This window comes from Chaetomium tenue (assembly GCF_020726465.1).
Source record: "Chaetomium tenue strain MPI-SDFR-AT-0079 chromosome Unknown F5144scaffold_5, whole genome shotgun sequence".
Lineage (NCBI taxonomy): Eukaryota > Fungi > Ascomycota > Sordariomycetes > Sordariales > Chaetomiaceae > Chaetomium > Chaetomium tenue.
Window position 1 is genome coordinate 2,775,464 of NW_027117333.1, and position 19,744 is coordinate 2,795,207.

The 19,744-nt window shown below is 56.3% G+C and overlaps 8 protein-coding genes across 8 annotated transcripts; 4 read left to right on the forward strand and 4 right to left on the reverse strand.

Moving 5' to 3' along the window:
* The first annotated feature begins 115 nt into the window (after positions 1–115).
* On the forward strand, positions 116–1,059 carry F5144DRAFT_515448 (SOH1-domain-containing protein). Its single transcript, XM_066786609.1, has 2 exons — positions 116–401; positions 458–1,059. Exons 1-2 carry the CDS (start codon positions 285–287, stop codon positions 728–730), a joined length of 390 nt encoding a protein of 129 aa, XP_066641652.1. The 5' UTR covers positions 116–284; the 3' UTR covers positions 731–1,059.
* Positions 1,060–2,005, reverse strand: F5144DRAFT_578402 (uncharacterized protein). The gene is made up of 3 exons (XM_066789264.1): positions 1,577–2,005; positions 1,234–1,520; positions 1,060–1,171 (listed from the first exon to the last, which is right to left on the reverse strand). The coding sequence occupies exons 1-3, from the start codon at positions 1,587–1,589 to the stop codon at positions 1,136–1,138; spliced, it is 336 nt and encodes a 111-aa protein (XP_066641653.1). The 5' UTR covers positions 1,590–2,005; the 3' UTR covers positions 1,060–1,135.
* A 164-nt stretch (positions 2,006–2,169) lies between these two features.
* On the forward strand, positions 2,170–3,194 carry F5144DRAFT_613963 (uncharacterized protein; the record flags this gene model as incomplete). Its single annotated transcript, XM_066791761.1, has 2 exons — positions 2,170–2,491; positions 2,562–3,194. Exons 1-2 carry the CDS (start codon positions 2,459–2,461, stop codon positions 3,192–3,194), a joined length of 666 nt encoding a protein of 221 aa, XP_066641654.1. The 5' UTR covers positions 2,170–2,458.
* Positions 3,195–3,448: 254 nt separating this feature from the next.
* Positions 3,449–5,095, reverse strand: F5144DRAFT_604453 (thaumatin family-domain-containing protein; the record flags this gene model as incomplete). The annotated part of the gene is made up of 5 exons (XM_066791345.1): positions 3,449–3,484; positions 3,558–4,412; positions 4,469–4,565; positions 4,626–4,846; positions 4,991–5,095. The coding sequence occupies 5 exons, from the start codon at positions 5,093–5,095 to the stop codon at positions 3,449–3,451; spliced, it is 1,314 nt and encodes a 437-aa protein (XP_066641655.1).
* Positions 5,096–6,088: 993 nt separating this feature from the next.
* Positions 6,089–8,343, reverse strand: F5144DRAFT_493124 (uncharacterized protein; the record flags this gene model as incomplete). The annotated part of the gene is made up of 4 exons (XM_066785955.1): positions 6,089–6,288; positions 6,342–7,713; positions 7,783–7,887; positions 7,966–8,343. 4 exons carry the CDS (start codon positions 8,341–8,343, stop codon positions 6,089–6,091), a joined length of 2,055 nt encoding a protein of 684 aa, XP_066641656.1.
* A 4,638-nt stretch (positions 8,344–12,981) lies between these two features.
* F5144DRAFT_301228 (uncharacterized protein) lies at positions 12,982–15,255 on the forward strand. The gene is made up of 2 exons (XM_066783892.1): positions 12,982–13,426; positions 13,495–15,255. Exons 1-2 carry the CDS (start codon positions 13,376–13,378, stop codon positions 14,902–14,904), a joined length of 1,461 nt encoding a protein of 486 aa, XP_066641657.1. The 5' UTR covers positions 12,982–13,375; the 3' UTR covers positions 14,905–15,255.
* Positions 15,256–15,413: 158 nt separating this feature from the next.
* On the reverse strand, positions 15,414–17,359 carry F5144DRAFT_578462 (uncharacterized protein). The gene is made up of 2 exons (XM_066789265.1): positions 17,269–17,359; positions 15,414–17,212 (listed from the first exon to the last, which is right to left on the reverse strand). Exon 2 carries the CDS (start codon positions 16,939–16,941, stop codon positions 15,607–15,609), a length of 1,335 nt encoding a protein of 444 aa, XP_066641658.1. The 5' UTR covers positions 16,942–17,212; positions 17,269–17,359; the 3' UTR covers positions 15,414–15,606.
* On the forward strand, positions 17,360–19,402 carry F5144DRAFT_622236 (uncharacterized protein; the record flags this gene model as incomplete). The annotated part of the gene is made up of 3 exons (XM_066792099.1): positions 17,360–17,651; positions 18,159–18,226; positions 18,369–19,402. Exons 1-3 carry the CDS (start codon positions 17,572–17,574, stop codon positions 19,400–19,402), a joined length of 1,182 nt encoding a protein of 393 aa, XP_066641659.1. The 5' UTR covers positions 17,360–17,571.
* Between the last annotated feature and the right edge of the window lie 342 nt (positions 19,403–19,744).

Below are 19,744 nucleotides of genomic sequence, written 5' to 3' on the forward strand. Positions count from 1 at the left end.
TCCTGCAGGCCATGTGGGGTGATTGGTTCCACTGACCCACTGTAACTCGGCGCTGTAACCTGACCCCACCAGGAAGCACCACGAGCGCCTTAGTCCAGCCTTGACACAGCTTGAACATCACCATCCATCACCATCCATCGCCCATTACCATTCCCCCATTCGCAACCCCAGCTGCTCCTCCACAGAAACCGACAACCCACCTTGCTTCGTGGGACTTTCACGACTTGGAAACCAGGCAGGGTTCAACCCGCACTCCGTTCATCCAAAACGATCGCGCATTCACAATGGAATCCGGGCCTATGTCGGTGGATAGTGCGGCCTTGGATCCGCCGCCCGTGCCCGACAATGGCCCAGATGAGCCAAAGCATGGTGGGCATTCGAGATTCGAACTTGAGCTCGAGGTGTGTTTTATGTTTTCGCTTCACTTCTAGCGCCCAGGAAGCTGACGGACCAATAGTTTGTCCAGGCTCTGGCGAACCCGCAGTATCTCAACTATCTTGCGTCCCGCAAGTTTCTCGTGAACCCCTCCTTCGTCGCGTACCTCAATTATCTGCAGTACTGGACACGCCCGCCGTACTTGAAGTACCTCACATTTCCGACCGCGACCCTCAAGATGCTCGAGCTCCTGCAACAGGAGAAGTTCCGACACGACATCATTAGCCCCGATCTCGCGCATGCCTTGATCATGGAAGGGATGAAGACGGCAGTGGAATGGCATCGCGAAGGCTGATGTGGCCTGATGTTGGCAAGAGATGGGCAAATTAGGGCCAACCGAGTTGATTCAACTTCGGTGTCGCGTTACCTACAAACCGCTTTGCGCTTCGACTAGAAGAGGGAAAAGACCACACAAGAGTACGCACCAGCGACCACGGTGGTGAGCAGCAGCCTACAACCTGCAACAGCACTTCGCCCTTACGGGCAGACGGAAGGAAGAGAACAGATCGACGGCCAGAGACTCGACAAAGAGCATGGCCGCCCAAGGCTCACAGCTCCAAAGCCGTTGACATGCATTGTCTACATAGTTGAGCATACCCTTAAATGAAGAAACAAATTTACCCAAACCCATATAACGCCTCGCAATGCTCCTTTGTGACGTTCCACCATCCCATCCGCCGACAACCAGCACCGTTTCCCATCAGTTTTCTCTCCACCGATGCCCACACGTCATACACTATCATCTCTCATCAGTCCCGCCCCCGATCAACCATCTAAAAGGCAACAAGGGAAACTAACCTTATAAAACGTCGTCATCGGCTCATCCGCACTGCGAATCTGCACCTGAAAGAAAGCCGCCTCGTCCCCATTACAATCCGCCGTCGGACACTGCACGCGGCCCTTCTGCGCGTTGTCCCACGCGCCCGGCCCGCCGAACACGTCCTCCTTCTCCTGGCGCGGGAAGTTCTTGCGCGAGTAGATGGGCATCTCGATGGCGTGCTGGTAGGGACAGGTGCGGCACTCGAGCCGGTTGCCGCCCGTGTCCATCCGGGAGAGGATGAGCAGGTTGGCGCAGTAGGGGCAGACTGGATGGGGGGTTAGTGAGGTGGTGGGGGGGTGGGGAGGGGGAGAGGGGGCGGACAGAGGATGGGCATCTTGATTGAAGTTGAAGGAGTGGGTAGTCGAAATGTTCGGGTAGCCTATGTGCAAGGCACTGGAGAAGCTGAGTGAAGATTGAGGTGCCCCGCGATGAGATGATTCACCAAGCAGACTCTGCACTGTCTGTTACAGGGTTTGTTGTGAACGGGCTCCTGTCCTCGATTGTAGGTTGAATGCTGATGGTGCTGAAAAGAGCGAAGGCGTGCAGCTGGGATGTTGGTGGATTGACTCGTGGCTATTCAGTCACCCTTCTGCTCAGATGACAGACAGATGCCTTGTAAATCTTTAAAGTGGGACTGGCTGTCGAAAACGATGGGATGGTGGGGGCCCAGGAACTCTAATTAACCCTAACCCTTTCTCCTTGCATCTTCCACTACGCTCAACTGATGCAAATGTGTTGTGCATTCCCTCAACGTTTTACTCAGTATTCAAGAAAAAAGGGGATTTCATAACTAGCTGGAATATCCTCGCTAAGTATCTCCCGACTCAGGGGCTCATGCTCCATAGTATGCAATAGTGCACTGTTAGGTGAGACAGGGACAGGATCGAAGCCCCGCCATGGAGTGGGTCCCGATCAGCCGGGCGTTGGTGGGGTCCCAACCATTCTCACTGCCACCTCCTAAGAGGTTGCCGCCCTGACACCAAACACGCCGGACCAAGACTTAGACCGATAGCTAAGTAGCCGCGCGGTTGTGGCTGTGATCCGGCACCCAAATAGTAAACGGCCAAACTTAACTCGCATCTTTCTCTTTCCCACAACTTCCCATCCACACGACAAGCTTCCAGCTTGGTTCTGGTCCCCTTCCCTTGCGCCCCTCCAATCCACCAACAACACCAAACCGAAACACCCCCCCAAACCATCACAATGGCCAACCGGGCAAAGGAAGAAGAACACGAGGTTCGCTCTCCCCCCTCCCATCCCCCCACCCCCCAACCCACTAAACTAACCCTCCCCCCCCTCCCACCAGGGCGCCTCAACCCGCGAACTGCTCATCGAAGCCTGCCGGCGCAACAACACCGACCTCCTGACCGAAATCCTGTCCACCCCCCCCCTGCACAACAACGACGACGCGATCGCCACCCTCCTCAACCGCACCACCACCGTCCTCGGCAACCACCTCTACCACGAAGCCGCCGCGCAAGGCAACTACGAGATCATCGACCTCCTCCTCGACCAACCCGGCTTCGAATGCGACCCCATCAACCGGTCCGACGGCGACACGCCCCTGCACACCGCCGTCCGCTGGATCAACGGGGAGCCGGCGGGCCAGCGGGAGTTTGGCAACGCGCTGGTGGAGATGATGCTGGAGGCCGGGTCGAGCGCGCGGATCAAGAACCGCGGGGGGCTGACGCCGCTGCAGCTGGTGGATCCGCGGAATGAGGGGTTGAAGGAGGTGATTCGCAAGCATGAGTATGCGGCGCTGAATGCGGGGGATTTTGTTAGTGCGGATGAGGTGAAGGGGGGGAAGGTGGCGGTGGCAGCGTCGTCGTCGTCGAGGCGAGAGGAGAAGGAGGAGGAGGATGAGGATGCCGAGTTTAGTGGGAGTGATGATGAGGAGAGGGCGGAGTGGGAGCGCCGGAGGAAGGCGAAGAGGGGGTGAGGGGGTGTGGGGTGTATTTGGGGAGGCTGCTGGCTGGATAGGCGTGATGCCCAATGATTTTAGCGCTGGGGGACACTGGGTGCCCGTTCTACGGTTGTTAGAGGCGAATAGACTTTGCTTGGTACAGACAGACAGCTGAGTGATGATCTCCTTCCACCATTTTGCAATCATGCGGTCAACAGCTTTCTTTCCCAGTCGATCAAAACGCGTGTCATGGGTGGATAACAAGTGATTCTTTTCTAGGATATCTAGGTCTATGCATAGGAGATCCCATCCCCAGTCAACACCCTCTGTCGGAACAAGGTATCTCAATGCCCGATACTTACGCAAGGTATTTACGTCTCAGAACACCGAACCACCTACCGCCGCCACAACCAACCCAACAACCACCACCCCCAAGCTCACCTTCCCCCTAGTCAACCCTCCACCACCCCTCCACCTCTTCTCCACATACCCCCAATCCCTCACCCTCCCCCACCCCTCGGCATCCAACCCAGCCCCCGCCCCAACAGACCTCACCTGCTCGCCAAACGCCCCCAGGATATCCGTGCTCCTGCCGCGGGGACAGAAACGGACCTCCCAGCCGCCTCCAGCGGGCACGACAAAGGTGCTTGCGCGGTCGTCGTACGCGAAGCTGTAGGCGTCCGGGCACACACGCTTGGCGCGCCGCGCATACGTGCTCGGCACGCACACGCCGGGATCGTTGTAGGGCCCCGTGCAGCAGTCGGCGGCTTCGTGCGTCGCGCTGCAGGGGGAGAGGCAGGGTTGGAAGGAGGGCCGCGGTGCCCAACTGCTGCTGTTGCCGGCGCCGTCGGCTGGGTTAGGGAGGGTGTCGGGTCCGTCTGCTCCTTGGCCTGGCCCCGATCCTGGTTTGTTGTGAGGGGGGTATTGCTGAAGTTGGGATGGGCACCAGCTTTGGATTGTGCTGTTTGTCTCCACGGATTCGTACGGCATCGGGTAGGTGGTGTTGGTATTGAGGGCGGAAAGGTCCGGAGAGGGGTGTAGGGATGTCGAGGATGAGGGGGAGAGATAACCCGCCGTGGCGATGCAGGCGCAATTGGTGAGGTTGGGCGGGATCCAGGTTGTGTTTGGGGCCGGGTGGTAGATGATGGCGAGGGGGAGGTTGTAGCCGTCGACTAGGGAGATGTCGTAGAAGGTTTGGTCGTTGAAGTCGCCACCTTGCAGTGTGAATTCGGCAAGAGTGGTGGGAACTTGGCCCTAGGGGGATGGGTCAGCCTCAACTAAAGGGTTTGTTTACTGCAAGAGAGACTTACCGCAAATTGGCAATTCAGTTTCCCGAGACAGTCGCCAGTCAAGCAGGCGGCTCCATGCCCGTTCACACCATTGAAGGTGCTCGGCCCGCTGCCATCACTGTTGAACGAGCAGTTTGTCCTCCCCTAGATGCGCCCTGCCCAATCTGCGCTGACGAACATCATCTTGCTACTACCTGGCGTCAACTTATAACCACCGGTTTCAGGCCCAATGCCGTTCTGAGTTACAATGCCCGGCCATATTGGCTCCCCGCAACTGTTTACAACCGTCAGTTGGATTGGAGTGCGGTCGCTTAGTGAGCCAGCTGTTGTGATGTTCGTCGAGTCCGCCGGGGTTGTCGATTTGACCGATGTGCCCACCACGTTGCCAGCGACCTTGTCCTACAAGATAGTATCATCACCGGGTGTCGTTCTGGCGGTTCTGATACTGGCTGGCCCACTGCCACTGGGGGCAAAGTGAAAAGCGGCGGCTCGACCAGTGAACAGTGATAGTGAAAAGAGAAATCCCTTGGTGAGCCTGCCAACCTGATTTCGGCGAGTCTTGTTCTTGTCCCGGCATGCCGACTTGGGGTTTCCGTGTAGCTCCTTAAGCCAGGTTGGCCGTGGCATGCTGATGGGGTGCTCGGGCATTCTGGTCATTTTCGTTATGCTGAAATAGCTAAGAGCTAGAAATGCGTCGGAAATGGTACAGGACTGTCGGTGACGGATGATGTGAGGCTCGACCTTCGATACCCAGGGCCGAAAGAAAGGATAGAAACGAAGATATATCAACTAAAGAATCATGAACTTGAGTCAGAGAACTAGGGGGTCGAGAAATTACGGTTGGCGATGGAGGAGAATGGGAGTAAACGATGAAGCCATTTTAAAAGCGTTCAATCGACATTTGGTTTATTTCGAGTTCTAGTGCTCCGTTGCTAGGTAACGATGGAAGGTGTGAATGCATTCCGGTAGCCGGGTCGAGTTGCCATTTTACCCTAGTTTCCCACTGGTGACTCCTGCCAGATTGTATGAAGGAGAATCAAGCCTGAAAACAACATTGGCTGGTGGCTTGTAGGCGATGATGATGCAGGAGCGATTGGTTCCTGTCCCGAACCAGGACCGTTCTTGGTAAGCTGAGACGGGACGAGGGGAGGGTTGCAGGTCCCTGCTTCCTGGACGGGATGGGCAGCAACGCCATCTTCATTGTTCGGACGCCAAAGGACATAACGGCCGTTGCGGCTAGGCTCATGGACCAAAATGGCGTCAACTGCGTCAACTCAACGAACTAGATCTATCGATGTAACACCTTCAAGAGGCCGCTTGCCTTCCCTATCCCGCGATGGGAGTCGTGCTGCCTGAACCCGCGAGTCCGATACAGGATGGTTGGTGTTGGCCCGTTCCGTTTCCCTCCGTTCGTAAAAAATTAACCTCCCCTTTTCCTTCCGTCCATCTCCATCCAAGGTGGCTTCAAGCCGAACAACCGGCAACACTCCAACCGAACTCGGCATGGCGTTATATGTATGAGCCGCACATTTCCTGCTATGCGAAACACGCCCATTTTACTTCAAGAGGTATCACTGTGGAGATCCGATGCGGTGCGAAATAAAAAGCAGCAACTCCCGTCCGACGCGTCCGCCTGCATCTTTACCTGAACCGCGCCCTGCACCGGCCCATAACCTCGCCCTGGCAAACGAGCTCAGCGCTGAACTCGGAGCCATCCAGCGTGAGGTAAATGTCAAAGTATACACGGTAGAACGTGCCTTGGGGCGTGTCCATCCGCTCAAAGTCCTTCTCGAGGTTCTTGCGCGAGAGGTCTGATGTGAGCGTGACCACTTCCTTGATTCCTGTTGGGTTTGTTAGGGACTGGGTCAATCAAACTGGATGGGCCAAGACTTACTCGGATCCTTGGTGTACTCTGGGCAGACGTCGTCGTCGCAAGCGTACAGAATATCCTCGTACATGAGGGTGGCGCCGGGGGCGACCTGCCGGAAGAAGGAGACCTTGACTGGTTCGCCAATCTTGACCTTTTGCCCCTTTTGGACGAAAATCTGGCGAGTGAACTTGCAACGGTCCTTGCCGTCGAGAGAGGGCACGCGGTACGCCTCCGGGTGGTAGCCCTCCTTGAAGGGTTGCAGGGTGGCCATGAGGTAATGGCGACGGGCGACACGGTGCGTGATGACTCTCTCGGTAATACCGGCAGTGACGGCGCCCTTGACAATGGCAGCGACTGAGTCCATGGGGCGTACTACCTTGGACTGGAACTGGGGCGGGACGTGAAGCTTGATTTGCTGGAAAAGGTATTCTGACGCGCCGAAACCGCCGACGACGAGAATGTTTTGGAGGGTTCGGTTTTGTGCCTGGATAGCGATGATCTGGTTCCGGACAAGTTCCAGGATGCGGTTGACGACGGGTTCGAAGCACTGCAAGATCTCCTCGTTTGTGAAGGTCATGTATCCCTCTTCAATCCCAGCCTCGGGGAATTCGGCCTCGATACCGACATCCACAGCCCACTTCTGACCGTTATTCCGGAAGTCGGCCTTGATCCGGTTCTCGAAGTCCATGATGCACTTGGCATACACACGACCAGCGGTCTTGGAGCCGTCGGGCAACTTCATCTTCCGAATCTTGGTCCGCAGGATGTTGCTGAAATTCCGGTTCAGAGCAGTCGAACCGCACGAGTCACCGGAACCGGCCGTGCATTCGGCGACGGTAAAGGGGTTCTCGTCCTCGACTTCGTATGCGATCAAATCGACCGTGCCGCCACCGCAATCGACGATGAGCACGGCGTCATGCACCTTAAGATTTAGGAGACCGGTCTTGGAACAGAAGAGGGCGGCAGCCTCGGGCTCGCTGACCAGTGTCAGGCGGTTGTCGTTCTCATCACGGAGGAAACCGGCTTGAATAGCAGCGGCTCTAGTGGCAGCCTTGCCAGCATCGTTCCAAATGGCTGGCACAGTCAGGTAGTATCGGATATTCCTCTCCTCTCGGTTGAAAACCTCGCCCAGCGTCTTCTGGAGAGCCGCCCGCATCGCCTGACGCAGCTTGAAAAGGTAGTCGGCCGCCACATCAATCTCGGACTTTCCTGGTGGGAGAGGGGGGAGGTTGATGGGGTCAATGTAAGTGTTGCCCGACAGCATCAGCTGGAGCTTGAACCATTCCACCTTTTGCACGCCCGGCTTCGGGTAGCCAGTCGGGGCGAGGGCATCGGCAATATCGGGACCCCAGCCAACAACTTTCTGGTATTGGTCATAGTAAAGCACGGTCGGGATCTAGGAGGAAGCGCCCCGTTAGCACTGCTATGGTTGTGTGCCAGGACGTAGACCACCGCGCGCACTCACCTTTTGCTTTGTGTACGAGCCGGCGCCGGGCCACTCGGTAATAATATCTTCCTTGGCTTCGTTGTTGGTCGCAAACGCAAAGGCGACGCCGGAAAAGGTGGTACCCTAAACGATAGCGGCGGTTAGAATACGATTCTGCTTATTGTGCCAACGATAAAAAAAGGAGACAATGGTTTTGCTCACAAAATCAATGCCGACGATCAACTGGGCCTTGCTCCGGCTGTTGCCCTCAACCTCGGCGGCGGTGTTGCGACCGTAAGGAGCGATGGGTCCGGTTTGTTGGGGCGGCGCCGCGGGGGGGTAGCCAGTAGGGCCAGCGTATCCCGGAGGACCGCCAGGGACCGGCGGAGGGCCGCCACCTCCCATAACGGGGGGTGGATACCCGGGGACCGGAGGGGCCCCGGTGTTGATGGGCGGAGGACCTCCAATCATTTGCGACGGTGGGGTTCGGGTTGGACCTTGGTTTGCGAGGGGACTGGTGCGGCCGATGGGGCCAGGAGGGCCAGGCGGGTAGTTTGCTGAGTAGCTAGGCGGTCGCGGACCAGCACCTGGATGATTCATTTGGAGGCTCGTCAGAGACGGGTTGGATGCACTCGACGGGACGAGACCCGGGCGCGAGGGGAACAAGGGCGGTATTTGAGGAGGACCCGGGGGCGGGGTCGGGCTCTGCAGCAGACTGGGGTTGGGACTGGCAGTCCCCTGGGGCTGGCTCGGGGCGCTCGATTTCCGTTTGAAACCAAAGCCTTTCAGGCGAGAGTTCAAAGAACTCATAAGGGAAAGGCCAGGTGAAAATTGGGGTATTAAAGGGAGAGCGGTCGGGTCAGGAGGGGGGGTAAGACCGAGGGGGAGGCTGTGGGCGGCGGCAGGCTGGGCAGCCCGAGAAAGAACTGGAGCAGCTGGATTGGGAAGGGAGGGGAAAATTAGCTGTCCTGGCGACTGGGGTAGGACTTCAGGTTGCAGTGAGTGGGTTTGCAGCTCGTCGAAGAGGGGCGGTCGCTGGGTCGGTGTGGGCGCGGCTCGCAGTGCTTGCTCGGGAAACGTGTAGCCGGTCCCATTAAAGGAGCTGTCGAGTCCCAGCGGGTCCGTGGCTGAGATGGCTTTCCCTGCCTGCACACGGCGGGCCGAACTGAATTGATGAGCGGCTTGTAAGGCTGAGCCTGTCAGGTCGTTGGCACTGCCAGCGCGGGGGCGCGAGGAACCTGGGACTCTTGAAATTACTGTGTAAAGGCAGGCCGATCGAGATGAGTTGATATCAGACTGAATGAAAAGAGCAGAGATGATGCAAAGCAATTAAACAAGGACAAAACCACCTGGGGCAAGGAGCCATGAAGCCCAACCTGAAGTACAAATTACAAGCTGCTGTACAGCGAAGCAGCTCAGAGCACGTTGTGCCTTCCTCGGGTCAGCGGTCCCCACTTACTTGCTGCAGGTCACCCACGGGTTGCAGGACACAGTTCCGCCGTACAGTACAATACGTAACATTTTGCTGATACGGAAAACTCCCAAGTCCAATGCCCAATTGCTGCAGCGGAGGTTTCCAGTTTACAAGACCTAACTACTACCTAGGTAGAATCGCACGCCACAGAGGCTGGAGCACGCTTCCATGACCTTCGGCATCGTGTCGGGCCTCCAGTTTGGCCAAGCTCAATGCGTTTCGTATGAGAATGTCAAGTCAATGGTGGCGTACTGTGGAGAGACAGACCTTCCATATGCAAACAGGTATCAGGGAGCGGGGCCGACACGGGTCCCTTGTTCAGCTTCGAATTTCAGTTGAGAGTCCAGATACGACTACACTCGAGGCCCCTGAGCAGCCTCATCCATCAACGGTGACAATTCGAAGCCTACCTCTGTAGAAATGTCAAACTTCGTCCTCAGGAATCCAGCCACGGGCGAGCGAATTCCGTTCCTCGGCCATCGCGATGCGATAGGGCTGGGATTCTAATTACGATTACGGGCCCCCTCAACGCCGTTTCGACCTGAATCGCCGGCATTTTCGTGCAGGTGCCTGACCTAAGCCTAAACGGGACGTGCGATGGTAGGACCTTCGTAGGACTTGGGGGCGACCTGTGGCTGAGCCTCGAGATGCTGTGCCTGCTTGCCGCGGGAGATGGCCAATCAACCAACCTCAAATTCTGCAATCCTAATTGGCAAACGCATTCGACAGGCGGCCCAAAGTTCCTCCTCCTTGTCAGCCGCACCTGTGAACGACCTGACGACCTTGGTTGTGATGAGCACCCAACGCGCCAACTTCGACTTTCTGCAAATGAATATTCCTGGCTCATTGCTTATTCAGACCAAAGAAAAAACAGAGGCCATTTCTGTCAGGTCAGCACTTTGCTAAATTCTGCCTCTCACCAAAAGTGGTGGCCGGGGGTTGTTTGATTACCCGTTTCCGATCCTCACCACCAATGCTGCACTCCACACAACATCTTCCGTAATTGATGTATGTACGCTGAGTCGACACTAGCTCTCTCTAAATGCGACCTTGAAGCATGCAAATAATTGTCTCAAGAGGGGTCGCAGCCGCCTCCCAACAACCGCCAAGAACGACGTTGCTATCAGTTAGTTGAGCGAGCAACTTGAACCTTCGCATGCATTGCAGTCTTGAAGATCAGTTACATGCATTCCCAATATCTCCCCCATATTGGGCCATGTAGCACTGATCGTCAGAGGTTCGTCGTCGCCTCTCATCGAAGAGTGGAAAGTAATAGGATTGGCCGGCGTGGTGGTATTCGGTGTTGCCAGCGGCACAGTCCGTATTAACCGTCGACGCATAGAAGATTCCGTGCTTCGTCGAAGCTGCCGTTGCTTCGAACTATGGGGTTGGTTACACTGTGAAGCGCTGCTGTTACTCTCCGGCAACTTTGCCGCCTCCGTGCAGCGAAGTCCGGTGCTCGCCCATGATCAGGGGTTTCATGGAGCTCGGTGTTTCCAGAGTTGCAACGGCTTTCCTGAACTTGGAACCAACGACATCGTTCTTTTGGGGAAGGTGTCTGCATCGTGATTGCTCGTATGGTTTCTGACAGCACTTCATCGCCAATGTACCGCAACGGCAATTGGCGCTGTGGGGTGACCACTCTACCACCGCAGATAATTGTGAATTTGAGAGATTGTGTGTTCCTATCCGGATCATATCTTATTCCACCTAACTAGACGACCAACGTCTGCGACGACCATAACCTTTCATCAATTCACAACAGCTGTCAAGCTCCAAATATGTCGTTGGTGAATCACTCCAGATATTACCATCTCACAACCACGAGAACAAAACCCCAGAGTGAGAGAACATCATGGAAGCCTACCAAGAATGCTATGATGCTGAGGTCTGGTGACCATAGGAACCGACACTTCCATGGCTTGGAGTTGGGGAGGCATTCAAGAAGAGACCATAATACAGACGTTGATGCTTGTGCTGTAGGTCATGATCATGTCTTTCCTTTATCATCGTGTTCAGTTCTATGCTTGTACTTCTTGTCACGGACAGGGTAGGATCGCAGAATACCGAAGAAGCCCCTAAAAGGCTCGGGTTGGTGATGAGCACATTGGTAGAACGATCCGGCGGTTTTAGTAAAAAGCACAGCCGGATGGATATATTAATACTGGCTTCGGTTAGTTCCATCGTTCAACGTCAAGTTGAGAACACAAAGTTGGCACAGAATAAGTAAACCCTGCACACTTCCCTATGAGACTTGCCAATTACCTAGGTACCAAAGCCACCTCTTTTACGATGGGGCGGCTGGCTTTGGTGGAAAGGTTGGGGGCATATAAAAACACTGGCTGTGGTTTGAAGAGACCAGTCGACGAATATCCCAGGCCCTGTTAGCCGAGGTTCTGTTGGTTGCAACTTGGCTGGAACTTTAGACACTATCTTCAGCAACTTCCACACTGTGGGCTGACTTTTTGGACTCGCCAGATGGCTGTCAATGGCTCGACCTCTTCCCCTCTCGCACCATTGCCGATGGGCTCAAGGGATACACCACTTAAACCTCTCTTTGCTATTTGTTTACTCTTCAACGGGGGTTGGGATCTCGTTGGCTGGGTACTTGCCTCAACCCTTGCACAAGGTGGTCCCCACATCCATATTTGTCTTAGTTAGGGGCCCGTCAAGCGCTGGTCAAAACATGAATCTTCGATGAGCTTCATGAACGAAACTTTAGTGCTTCAAGTTTGTTGTTTCCCAGCCGCTTTCTCAACTCTTACGTTCCCGCTTTGACGAACTAATTAGCCCGCCCCCAAGCGCTCGAAGAGGAAAGTACCCAGGATCACATCGTCTCCTAATAAACAACGTAGAGTGGCCTGATCTCTTCAAACCTCACCTGTCCGGAAAGCGGCGTCGTTCGAGTTTGCTACCCCGCGTCTCGGCACCAACCACATTCTCGGTATCACATCGGAGGCGGGAGTGTGTGACCTCGGAAGGTCCATCCGCGTGAGAGGAATCGAACCAGCCTCGCACCCCATGAGAGGCATTCCGAGGGAGATAACACTAACGGACCTGCAGGAAACAAAACCGTGACGGCCGAGCTAGCACCGTCTAATTCGCCGAGTTGAGCAGCCCGCAGTTTGCGACTTGGGGTTGGGAGAAGTCGTGGGTTCTTACTGAGAGGCAATTTCAGGAAACACCACGCGCTCTGCTGCAGCAGAAGTCGCAACCGGCCAATGACTGAGGCATTTGGGAGACTGGGACCCTGAACCGGGCCGTTTTCACTTGGTTCAGAGAGACCCGGCGGGGGCCCCAGCGCAACCCCACGGGTTTATTGAAGCTAGCCCCAACCAGGAAACCCCCCTGGAGCCGACAAAACGTCATCCTCAAGCTTGCCCGGCGCCTCGGCGCGCCCGGCGTTTTTAAAGAACCCACCAGCTGCTGCTCGCCAAAACCCCAATTCGCGCAGCTATCGCGGTTTTACGTCTCTCAGCTTGGCCCATGTGTGTTCTGTGGCCCTTCTCATCCTTATTTCGGTAAGTTTAGACGTCGAGATACCAACAATCTTCGGGTTTCCGGTTTCCGAATCCGAAGAAACAAAGGCACGCCGCCGCCGCCATTGCCCTGTGCCCCGCATCAGCTTCGGTTGGCCGTGCCTCCGCCAGAACTGCCCCTCCATCCCCCACCAACAAAAACACTTTGATCCCTCGCAGCATCCCAATGCCTCCTGCGCTAGCCTCCTGCATAACACCCAATTGCCTTCATTTGAAATTCATCTTTTGCTGCAGCTGACATAAAATAATTTTAGACCCTTTTGCATCACATCACGCGCTACTTTTCCTCGCCCGTAGTAAATACTAGCCCCCGTTCGCTCCTCAGGGCGACTCAGTCTCTCCCAGCAGCAGCACTCGACCACGAATTGGGAACTTGCGAACACCCACCTCCATTTCCCACCCCGGCGCCTTTCTCCAGACCTCTCACCATGGCCCTCGAAGCCGAGACACAGTCAATTGTCGAGCAATTTGAGTACTCGGACGGCGATGTCAACAAGGCAGTCCAGGAATTCCTCCGTCAGATGGGTATGTGCTCGGACGAGGACTCTTTCTGCAATTGGCCCGTAAACCCTCATTAACATGCTATAAAGACGAGGGTCTGTCGAAGGATGGGACCAGCATGAGCCAGATTCCGACATATGTCACGGGCGTACCCAATGGCACCGAAAAGGTTGGTTGAAGGACCCGGAAGCTCCTCCAGCATCGAAGCGCGCAGAATGCTAACACTTGCCACTTCAGGGTCTCTACATGGCTGTTGACCTCGGCGGCACGAACTTTCGTGTTTGTTCCATCCAGCTCCTCGGGGATAGCACCTTTAGCCACACCTACAACAAAGTTGCTATCCCGAAACACCTCATGGTGGCCAAGACGGCGCAGGAGTTGTTCGCCTTCTTGGCATCGGAGATCAAGAAGTTCCTCGAGGAACACCATACCGAGGACTTTGAGCACCACGTCCGGCGCCGGAAGACAGTCAGCTCTCCAAACGGTTTCAAGGATGAGCACATCTTCCGCATGGGCTTCACCTTCAGTTTCCCTGTCAAGCAGGTCGGAATCAATAAGGGCACCCTCATAAGATGGACGAAAGGTTTCGACATCCCAGACGCTGTTGGCAAGGATGTGTGTGCCCTCTTGCAAGAGGAGATCGACAAGCTTCACCTGCCTGTCAAGGTGGCCGCCCTTGTGAACGACACCGTCGGGACGCTCATGGCGCGTTCGTATGCCGCCCCGGGTAAACAAGGCTCGGTGTTGGGTGCCATCTTTGGTACCGGCACCAACGGCGCCTATGTCGAGAAGCTGTCGAAGCTGAAGAAGCCCCTAGGTGGGGAGTATGACAAATCGACCGGCGAGATGGTGATCAACACGGAATGGGGTTCGTTTGACAATCAGCTGAATGTCTTGCCCAGCACGAAATGGGATATTGCCCTGGAAAAAGAGAGTCTGAACCCCGGCTTCCAGATGTACGAGAAGCGTGTCTCGGGCATGTTCCTGGGCGAGATCCTGCGCCTGGCCATCATTGACCTGCTCAACAACCCCAATGTTTCCTTCTTCAAAGACGAGAACTCTAGCTCCAACGACAGAGGTTCTGTGACTATCATCTCCAAGGGCTCAGGTCTGTACAAGCAATGGGGTCTCGACACCGCTATCATGTCGACTGCGGAACTCGATCAAGATCCCGAGCTGTCTGGTCTCCGCCAGGCGCTCGAGAACACCCTGGAAGTTTATGCCCCCGCGTACGAGGACGCCCTCGCCTTCAAGAAAATTGCGCAAGCCATCGGCCGCCGCGCCGCTCGTCTCTCGGCTGTTGCCATTGGTGCCATCATTCTGCAGACCGGCAAACTGGAAGACCCGGAGTACAAGGACGAGCCCATCGATGTTGGTGTCGACGGCAGCCTGGTCGAACACTACCCCGGCTTCCGGCCCATGATCTACGAGGCGCTGAGCGCCATCGATGGGATCGGCGAGGAGGGCGCCAAGCGCATCCGCATCGGCCTGACCCAAGACGGGTCTGGTGTCGGCGCCGCCCTGATTGCGCTTGTTGCTGCCGGCATGGAGAAGAACACCAGCGGCGCCGATTACCTCGGCGAGCTGCGCGCGAACGCTAAGGCCGGCGTGCCTGCTACGGTGGATGAGAAGAGCACGTCCGATTAGGGGTCCGGACCGTGGCCTGTCTCGTCCACCCCTCTGGAGAAGCAGGTGGCGGACAAGTGCTGCGACATCATGTGATGGGGAAGAACTCGACGGCGCGGCGAAGGCGGGGTTTCCTTTCCGGATGGCGGTTGAGCAGTTACCAATTCCTGTTGGAACAGCTCCTGCCTGCCTGCTAGAGGGTGAGGTGGCACGTGTATGATCATATATTTTGGGCTGGTTGGGCTTGGGCAACTGAGCAGGAGGACCGGGGCTTGCTTTTTTACATCGTGGCTTATCTATCGCTTGGTGGGTTTTCGGTCGAATCTCGGATGGTTCGTATCTATCACGAGTGGCTTCCTCCCTCCCTAGGAGCCAGCGGACGGGAAGAGGCAAAGTAGTGCGTAGTTAGCGTTGATTATTATTAATCGCAGCTCCCAGGCTCGCGACGCACAAGGCAACATAGCTCGCTAGCTAGCTAGCAGCAAACAGGTCTAGGGGTTCAGCGAATGGAGTTGGCGTCTCAGAAAAGGCCTCTGGCTGCTTTCAACTGCGTTGATCGGGACATGTTATGTCGTTCTAGTATGACATCTCCACTTGCCGTCTACACTACAGACTATTTTATTCACCTATACAAACTGCCCTCGGCACGATCCTGTTCGCCGATTCCCCAAAACACCCATAATACCAACAACAACAATACACACACCAACCCACAAACCCTCATCACGCCCCAAACGCAGCCGTGGGATACGCCCGATCCCTCTTCTTCCTCCCCGTCGAACTACTCCGCGAACTCGCCCCCGACGCCGGCGTCCCCGCCCCCGCCCCAGCCCTGCCACCATTGCCATTCGCAGCAGCAGCAGCAGCGTCGGGGCTCAGAAGCTGTGGGCTACTCGTGTTGTTACCGCTGCCCACCTTCCCTGCGCTGACCATGTCGGCGGGGAGGTCGTTCCACTCCGACTCGGGGCGGGCGTTCTGGAAGGAGAGGGAGGTGGAGGACGCGTTGGCGGAGGGCGGTGCGGATGGGCGGCGGGGGGGGCCGCTGCTGCTTGTCCCGGGGGTTGGGGCGCGTGGTGGTGGTGGTGGTGGTTTGGGTGCTAGTAGGGGGAGGTTGACTGCTGCGGCGAGGACGGATTCGCTGGATGATGTGCCGGTGATGGTTGGTGCTGCTGCTGTTGTTGTTGTAGTTGTTGTGAAGTTTGCGGCTGCGGCGGCGGCGGTGGGCCCGATGTGCCGGCGCACCACCCACGCCGTGTCCGGCCGCAGCTTGAAGTAGTACTCCTTCATGGGCTCGGCGCCCTCGCGGGCAAAGCCCCGCGCCTCGTACCACTTGAGCCCTTCCTCATTCTCGGTCCAGACGTGCGCGTAGATGGTCCGCGCGTCGATGCTGCTGCCGGCGGCGGGGAGGATGGTCGCGCTCGCGATGATGTGCTCGAGTGCGGCGGCGGCCAGGCCCAGCGAGCGGTAGGGCGAGAGCAGGGCGAGGGATTGGATGTAGATGGCGTGGTACGGCGTGCTCAGTGGCACGTTGGACGACTTCTGCAAGTGCGAGGGCGGGAATGGGTGGGGTATTAGCTGCCCTTGGGTGTCGAGAAAGGGGTTCGGTTCGAGGCGGCAGATCAGGCCACCGATGACTTTGGGGGTGTCGGCGTCCGAGTCTTGCCAGAGGATGGCGCGGGAGAAGAGCCCCGAGGCGAGGGGATCGAGAACTTTGGCGTAAAATGAGTCGGGGTAGGGCACCGGTAGGAGGAGGGAGTTGATGCGCCGGAGGGCGGGCACGTGTTCTTGGACGAGCGGCACGATGGTTGCGCCGGAGGGGAGGGACGGCGGGGATGGGAGGATTGGAATGCCGTTCGGGGGGAGTGTGATGGGTATTTTCACTGGCTCCGTCGAGGTTGCGTTCAGGTGATCGGCAGTCGGAGATACCGGCGGCTTTGATGCCAACTGTGTCGCTACATTGCCGTTTTCTGGCGGGGCAGTCGATGGCGGGGCAGCATATTCAGGCTGTCGCCGGGGCTGGAAGAACGAGCGGATCGAGGATTGCTGGGCACGGGACATGTTTTAGAGGTTGGTAGGGTCAATTGCTTTCATGACCTAGCCGCACGGAATCGGAGCGGTGTGACTAGTAAAGTCCAATTCTTCCAGACGGCGAAGTCTACTGTTTTGTTGTTGCTGCCCCTGGAGACCCCTGTTTAGCTGCTAGGGGCTGAATGGAAGCGGACCTCCATGAGGCTCAGCTCGAGCGGCACTCACAACCTCCCGCCCCACCACGGGCATCTCCGCCATCGACAAATGGAGAGAACGGAAGCAAGAGGTTCAGGTCCGGAGACTTGAAATGGGTGAGCACCACTCGGAAAACTGTTACGTATTCACTTAGTCACCTACCTGTAAGATAGCTTAGGAAAATCAATTTTCGAAACATAATGTTAAAACTCACAAATTGACATTGTGGAAGAGAGTTGAACGAAAAGTTATTCTACAGAAAATGTATTCAGTTGCAAAGTTTCGCATGCTGAAGTGACGTGAGTTATGACCCCAGCTCGCCTGCCACCGCCTTTTTTCGAGTCTTGGCAATCGGGGAGGCAGGGATGGAGATCATTGTCCTGGCCATGGATGCTCGGGAAACGCGCATTGCATTTTCTATTGTCGCCTCAACAACAATAAAAGAAAATACCTAAAAAATTGATAATGAGCGCAATTCTTCACGTAAATAGCAGGCTCCTTTTGAATGCATTTGCAAGCGCAAAGCAGTGGGCATTTTCGATAGGGTGACCTGCTTGCCGTGCGCAAGTGAGAGTTTTGGGTTCCCACTGCCCGGGCGACCCAGCGCCCAAGCACCCTATAACAAACGGTCGCTGGTGGGCTGAGACAGCTTTTCCCTCTCCGTCAATCATTCATTTGCCAACAACCAGACTTCCGCTCAAACTACCGCGAAGGCAATCGCAACCATCAAATAACTTTGCGGCCGGGACCTAGGACTTCGTTTCTTGGGTATCGCAGGTTGCACAATTGAACCATACCTCCTTTTCCCTATTTTCTGTCGCGCCATTGCACTGGTGCTCGTCGGGCTGAGCCTGTCGCACCTCAACCGAGCATTGGGAGAGGCTGAACCTTTTCGCCGTTCCCGATTACCAAGACCCAAAAATTCCGGCCCGGCTCAATCAATCTAGCTGCTGACCTGATTGATGCTGCCTGCCGCTTGAGGACAGCCACAACACCCTCACGAAAGACACTCGATTCATTTCACCACCTTAACACATTCACCATGTCCTCAGAAACCGGGGAAACCGGCAAAGCCGGCATCATTGTCGCTCCGGACGATGCGCCTCCTCTAGACAAGCTTGTAAGTCGGGGGGAGACGACCTGGCACTCCACTCTACTGACCCGGTCCCCCTTGTAGTCCCATGTTATCCTCGATGATCTATTATACAACATCTTCCATGACCTCCTGGTCAAGGTCCACCGCGACGAGAAAATTGCGCGAGCCAATACCGCCGCCATCAAGGTCGAGAAGCTTGCCAAGAACACCTCAGATGGCGCAACAACAGAACTCAAACCCGATATTGAGATCGAGACAGATGCAGCGATATACAAAGACGGCAGGGTGGCTCTGAAGGGCAACCCGCTGAAGTCGACCAAAGAGGTCTTGTGCTCGAAGTGCCACCTCCCACGGCTGCATCACCCGACGGACGGCAAAGGCGCGAAGAAGCCTGATCCGGGCGTCATCTACTGCAAAAGACACCCATACATCGACAAGCCGGGTTACGACATTTATGGCCAGACGTGGGTTGCCCCTGGCCCGGGGCGGGGCAAGAAGAAGAAGGACCAGAAATTGGATCCCAACGACCCGAGCTCCCCGGCGCCGGCTGAAGGGGGCGCGAAGGACCGGGCGTCGAATGTTCTCAACTTTCCCAGCGCGACATGTCCCAAGTGCAAGCGGTGTATCCTGGTGACGCGTCTGAACAACCACATGGGTTCATGCATTGGAAACAGCGGGCGTAACGCCAGTAGAGCGGCGGCACAGAAGATTAGCAACGGCAACAACGGCGGCAGTCAGAACAACGACAACACGCCGCCCGGCAGCCAGAAGGGCACACCGCGTCCCGGGAGCCGCGGGGGCAGCCCCAGGAAGCGCGACGTCGACGAATTTGACGAGGACGCAGAAGAGTCCGATCAGCCCAATCCCAAGAAGAAAAAGGCCAAGCTGAACGCACTAAACAAGAAAGTGGTTCTGAAGGCCAAGGCTTCCGGCGCCGCCGGCAATTCCAAGAAAGACAAGGCGAAGGCCAGCTCGAATCTCAATGTGGAGCAGAAGGTGGGTAGCGATGCCAAAGACTCGACAGTGCAAGTGGCGCCAAAGAAGCAGACGCCCAAGCTAAAAGGTATCTCGCCTGCCAAGAAGCTCAAGCTCGGTCCGGCAAAGCCACCGTTACCTTCGCCCGGCAGCAAAAAGGGCAAACGGGACCACGATATGGAGAGCGAGTCATCGGAAACTATGTCATCCCCCCCGCCGCGTTAATCCCATCAGTCACATGATGTCTTGTCGTCTGCGACCGGCATCACATTGTTTATCATTTTGCAGTTGCATCTTCTTCTTACACACATTGCATTGGTCACGGTTCGGATAACTCTTGCATTGCCCACGGTGGGCTGGTCCAGGTTTGGGGCGTTCTCTGCTGCATTTGGCTTCATCGGCTCCGAGCATTCACGGCGACATGGTTCTAGGGTTTTATCATGATGGAAAGAGCCTTGGCAGGTCGCGCGTAGGCAGCGGGGGCTGGGAACGGAGAGGCGTTAGGTGGCGGTTTGGTTGTATACGCGGGAGGGATGATTTGGCAGACCGTTTGGGTCGGCCTGCTTG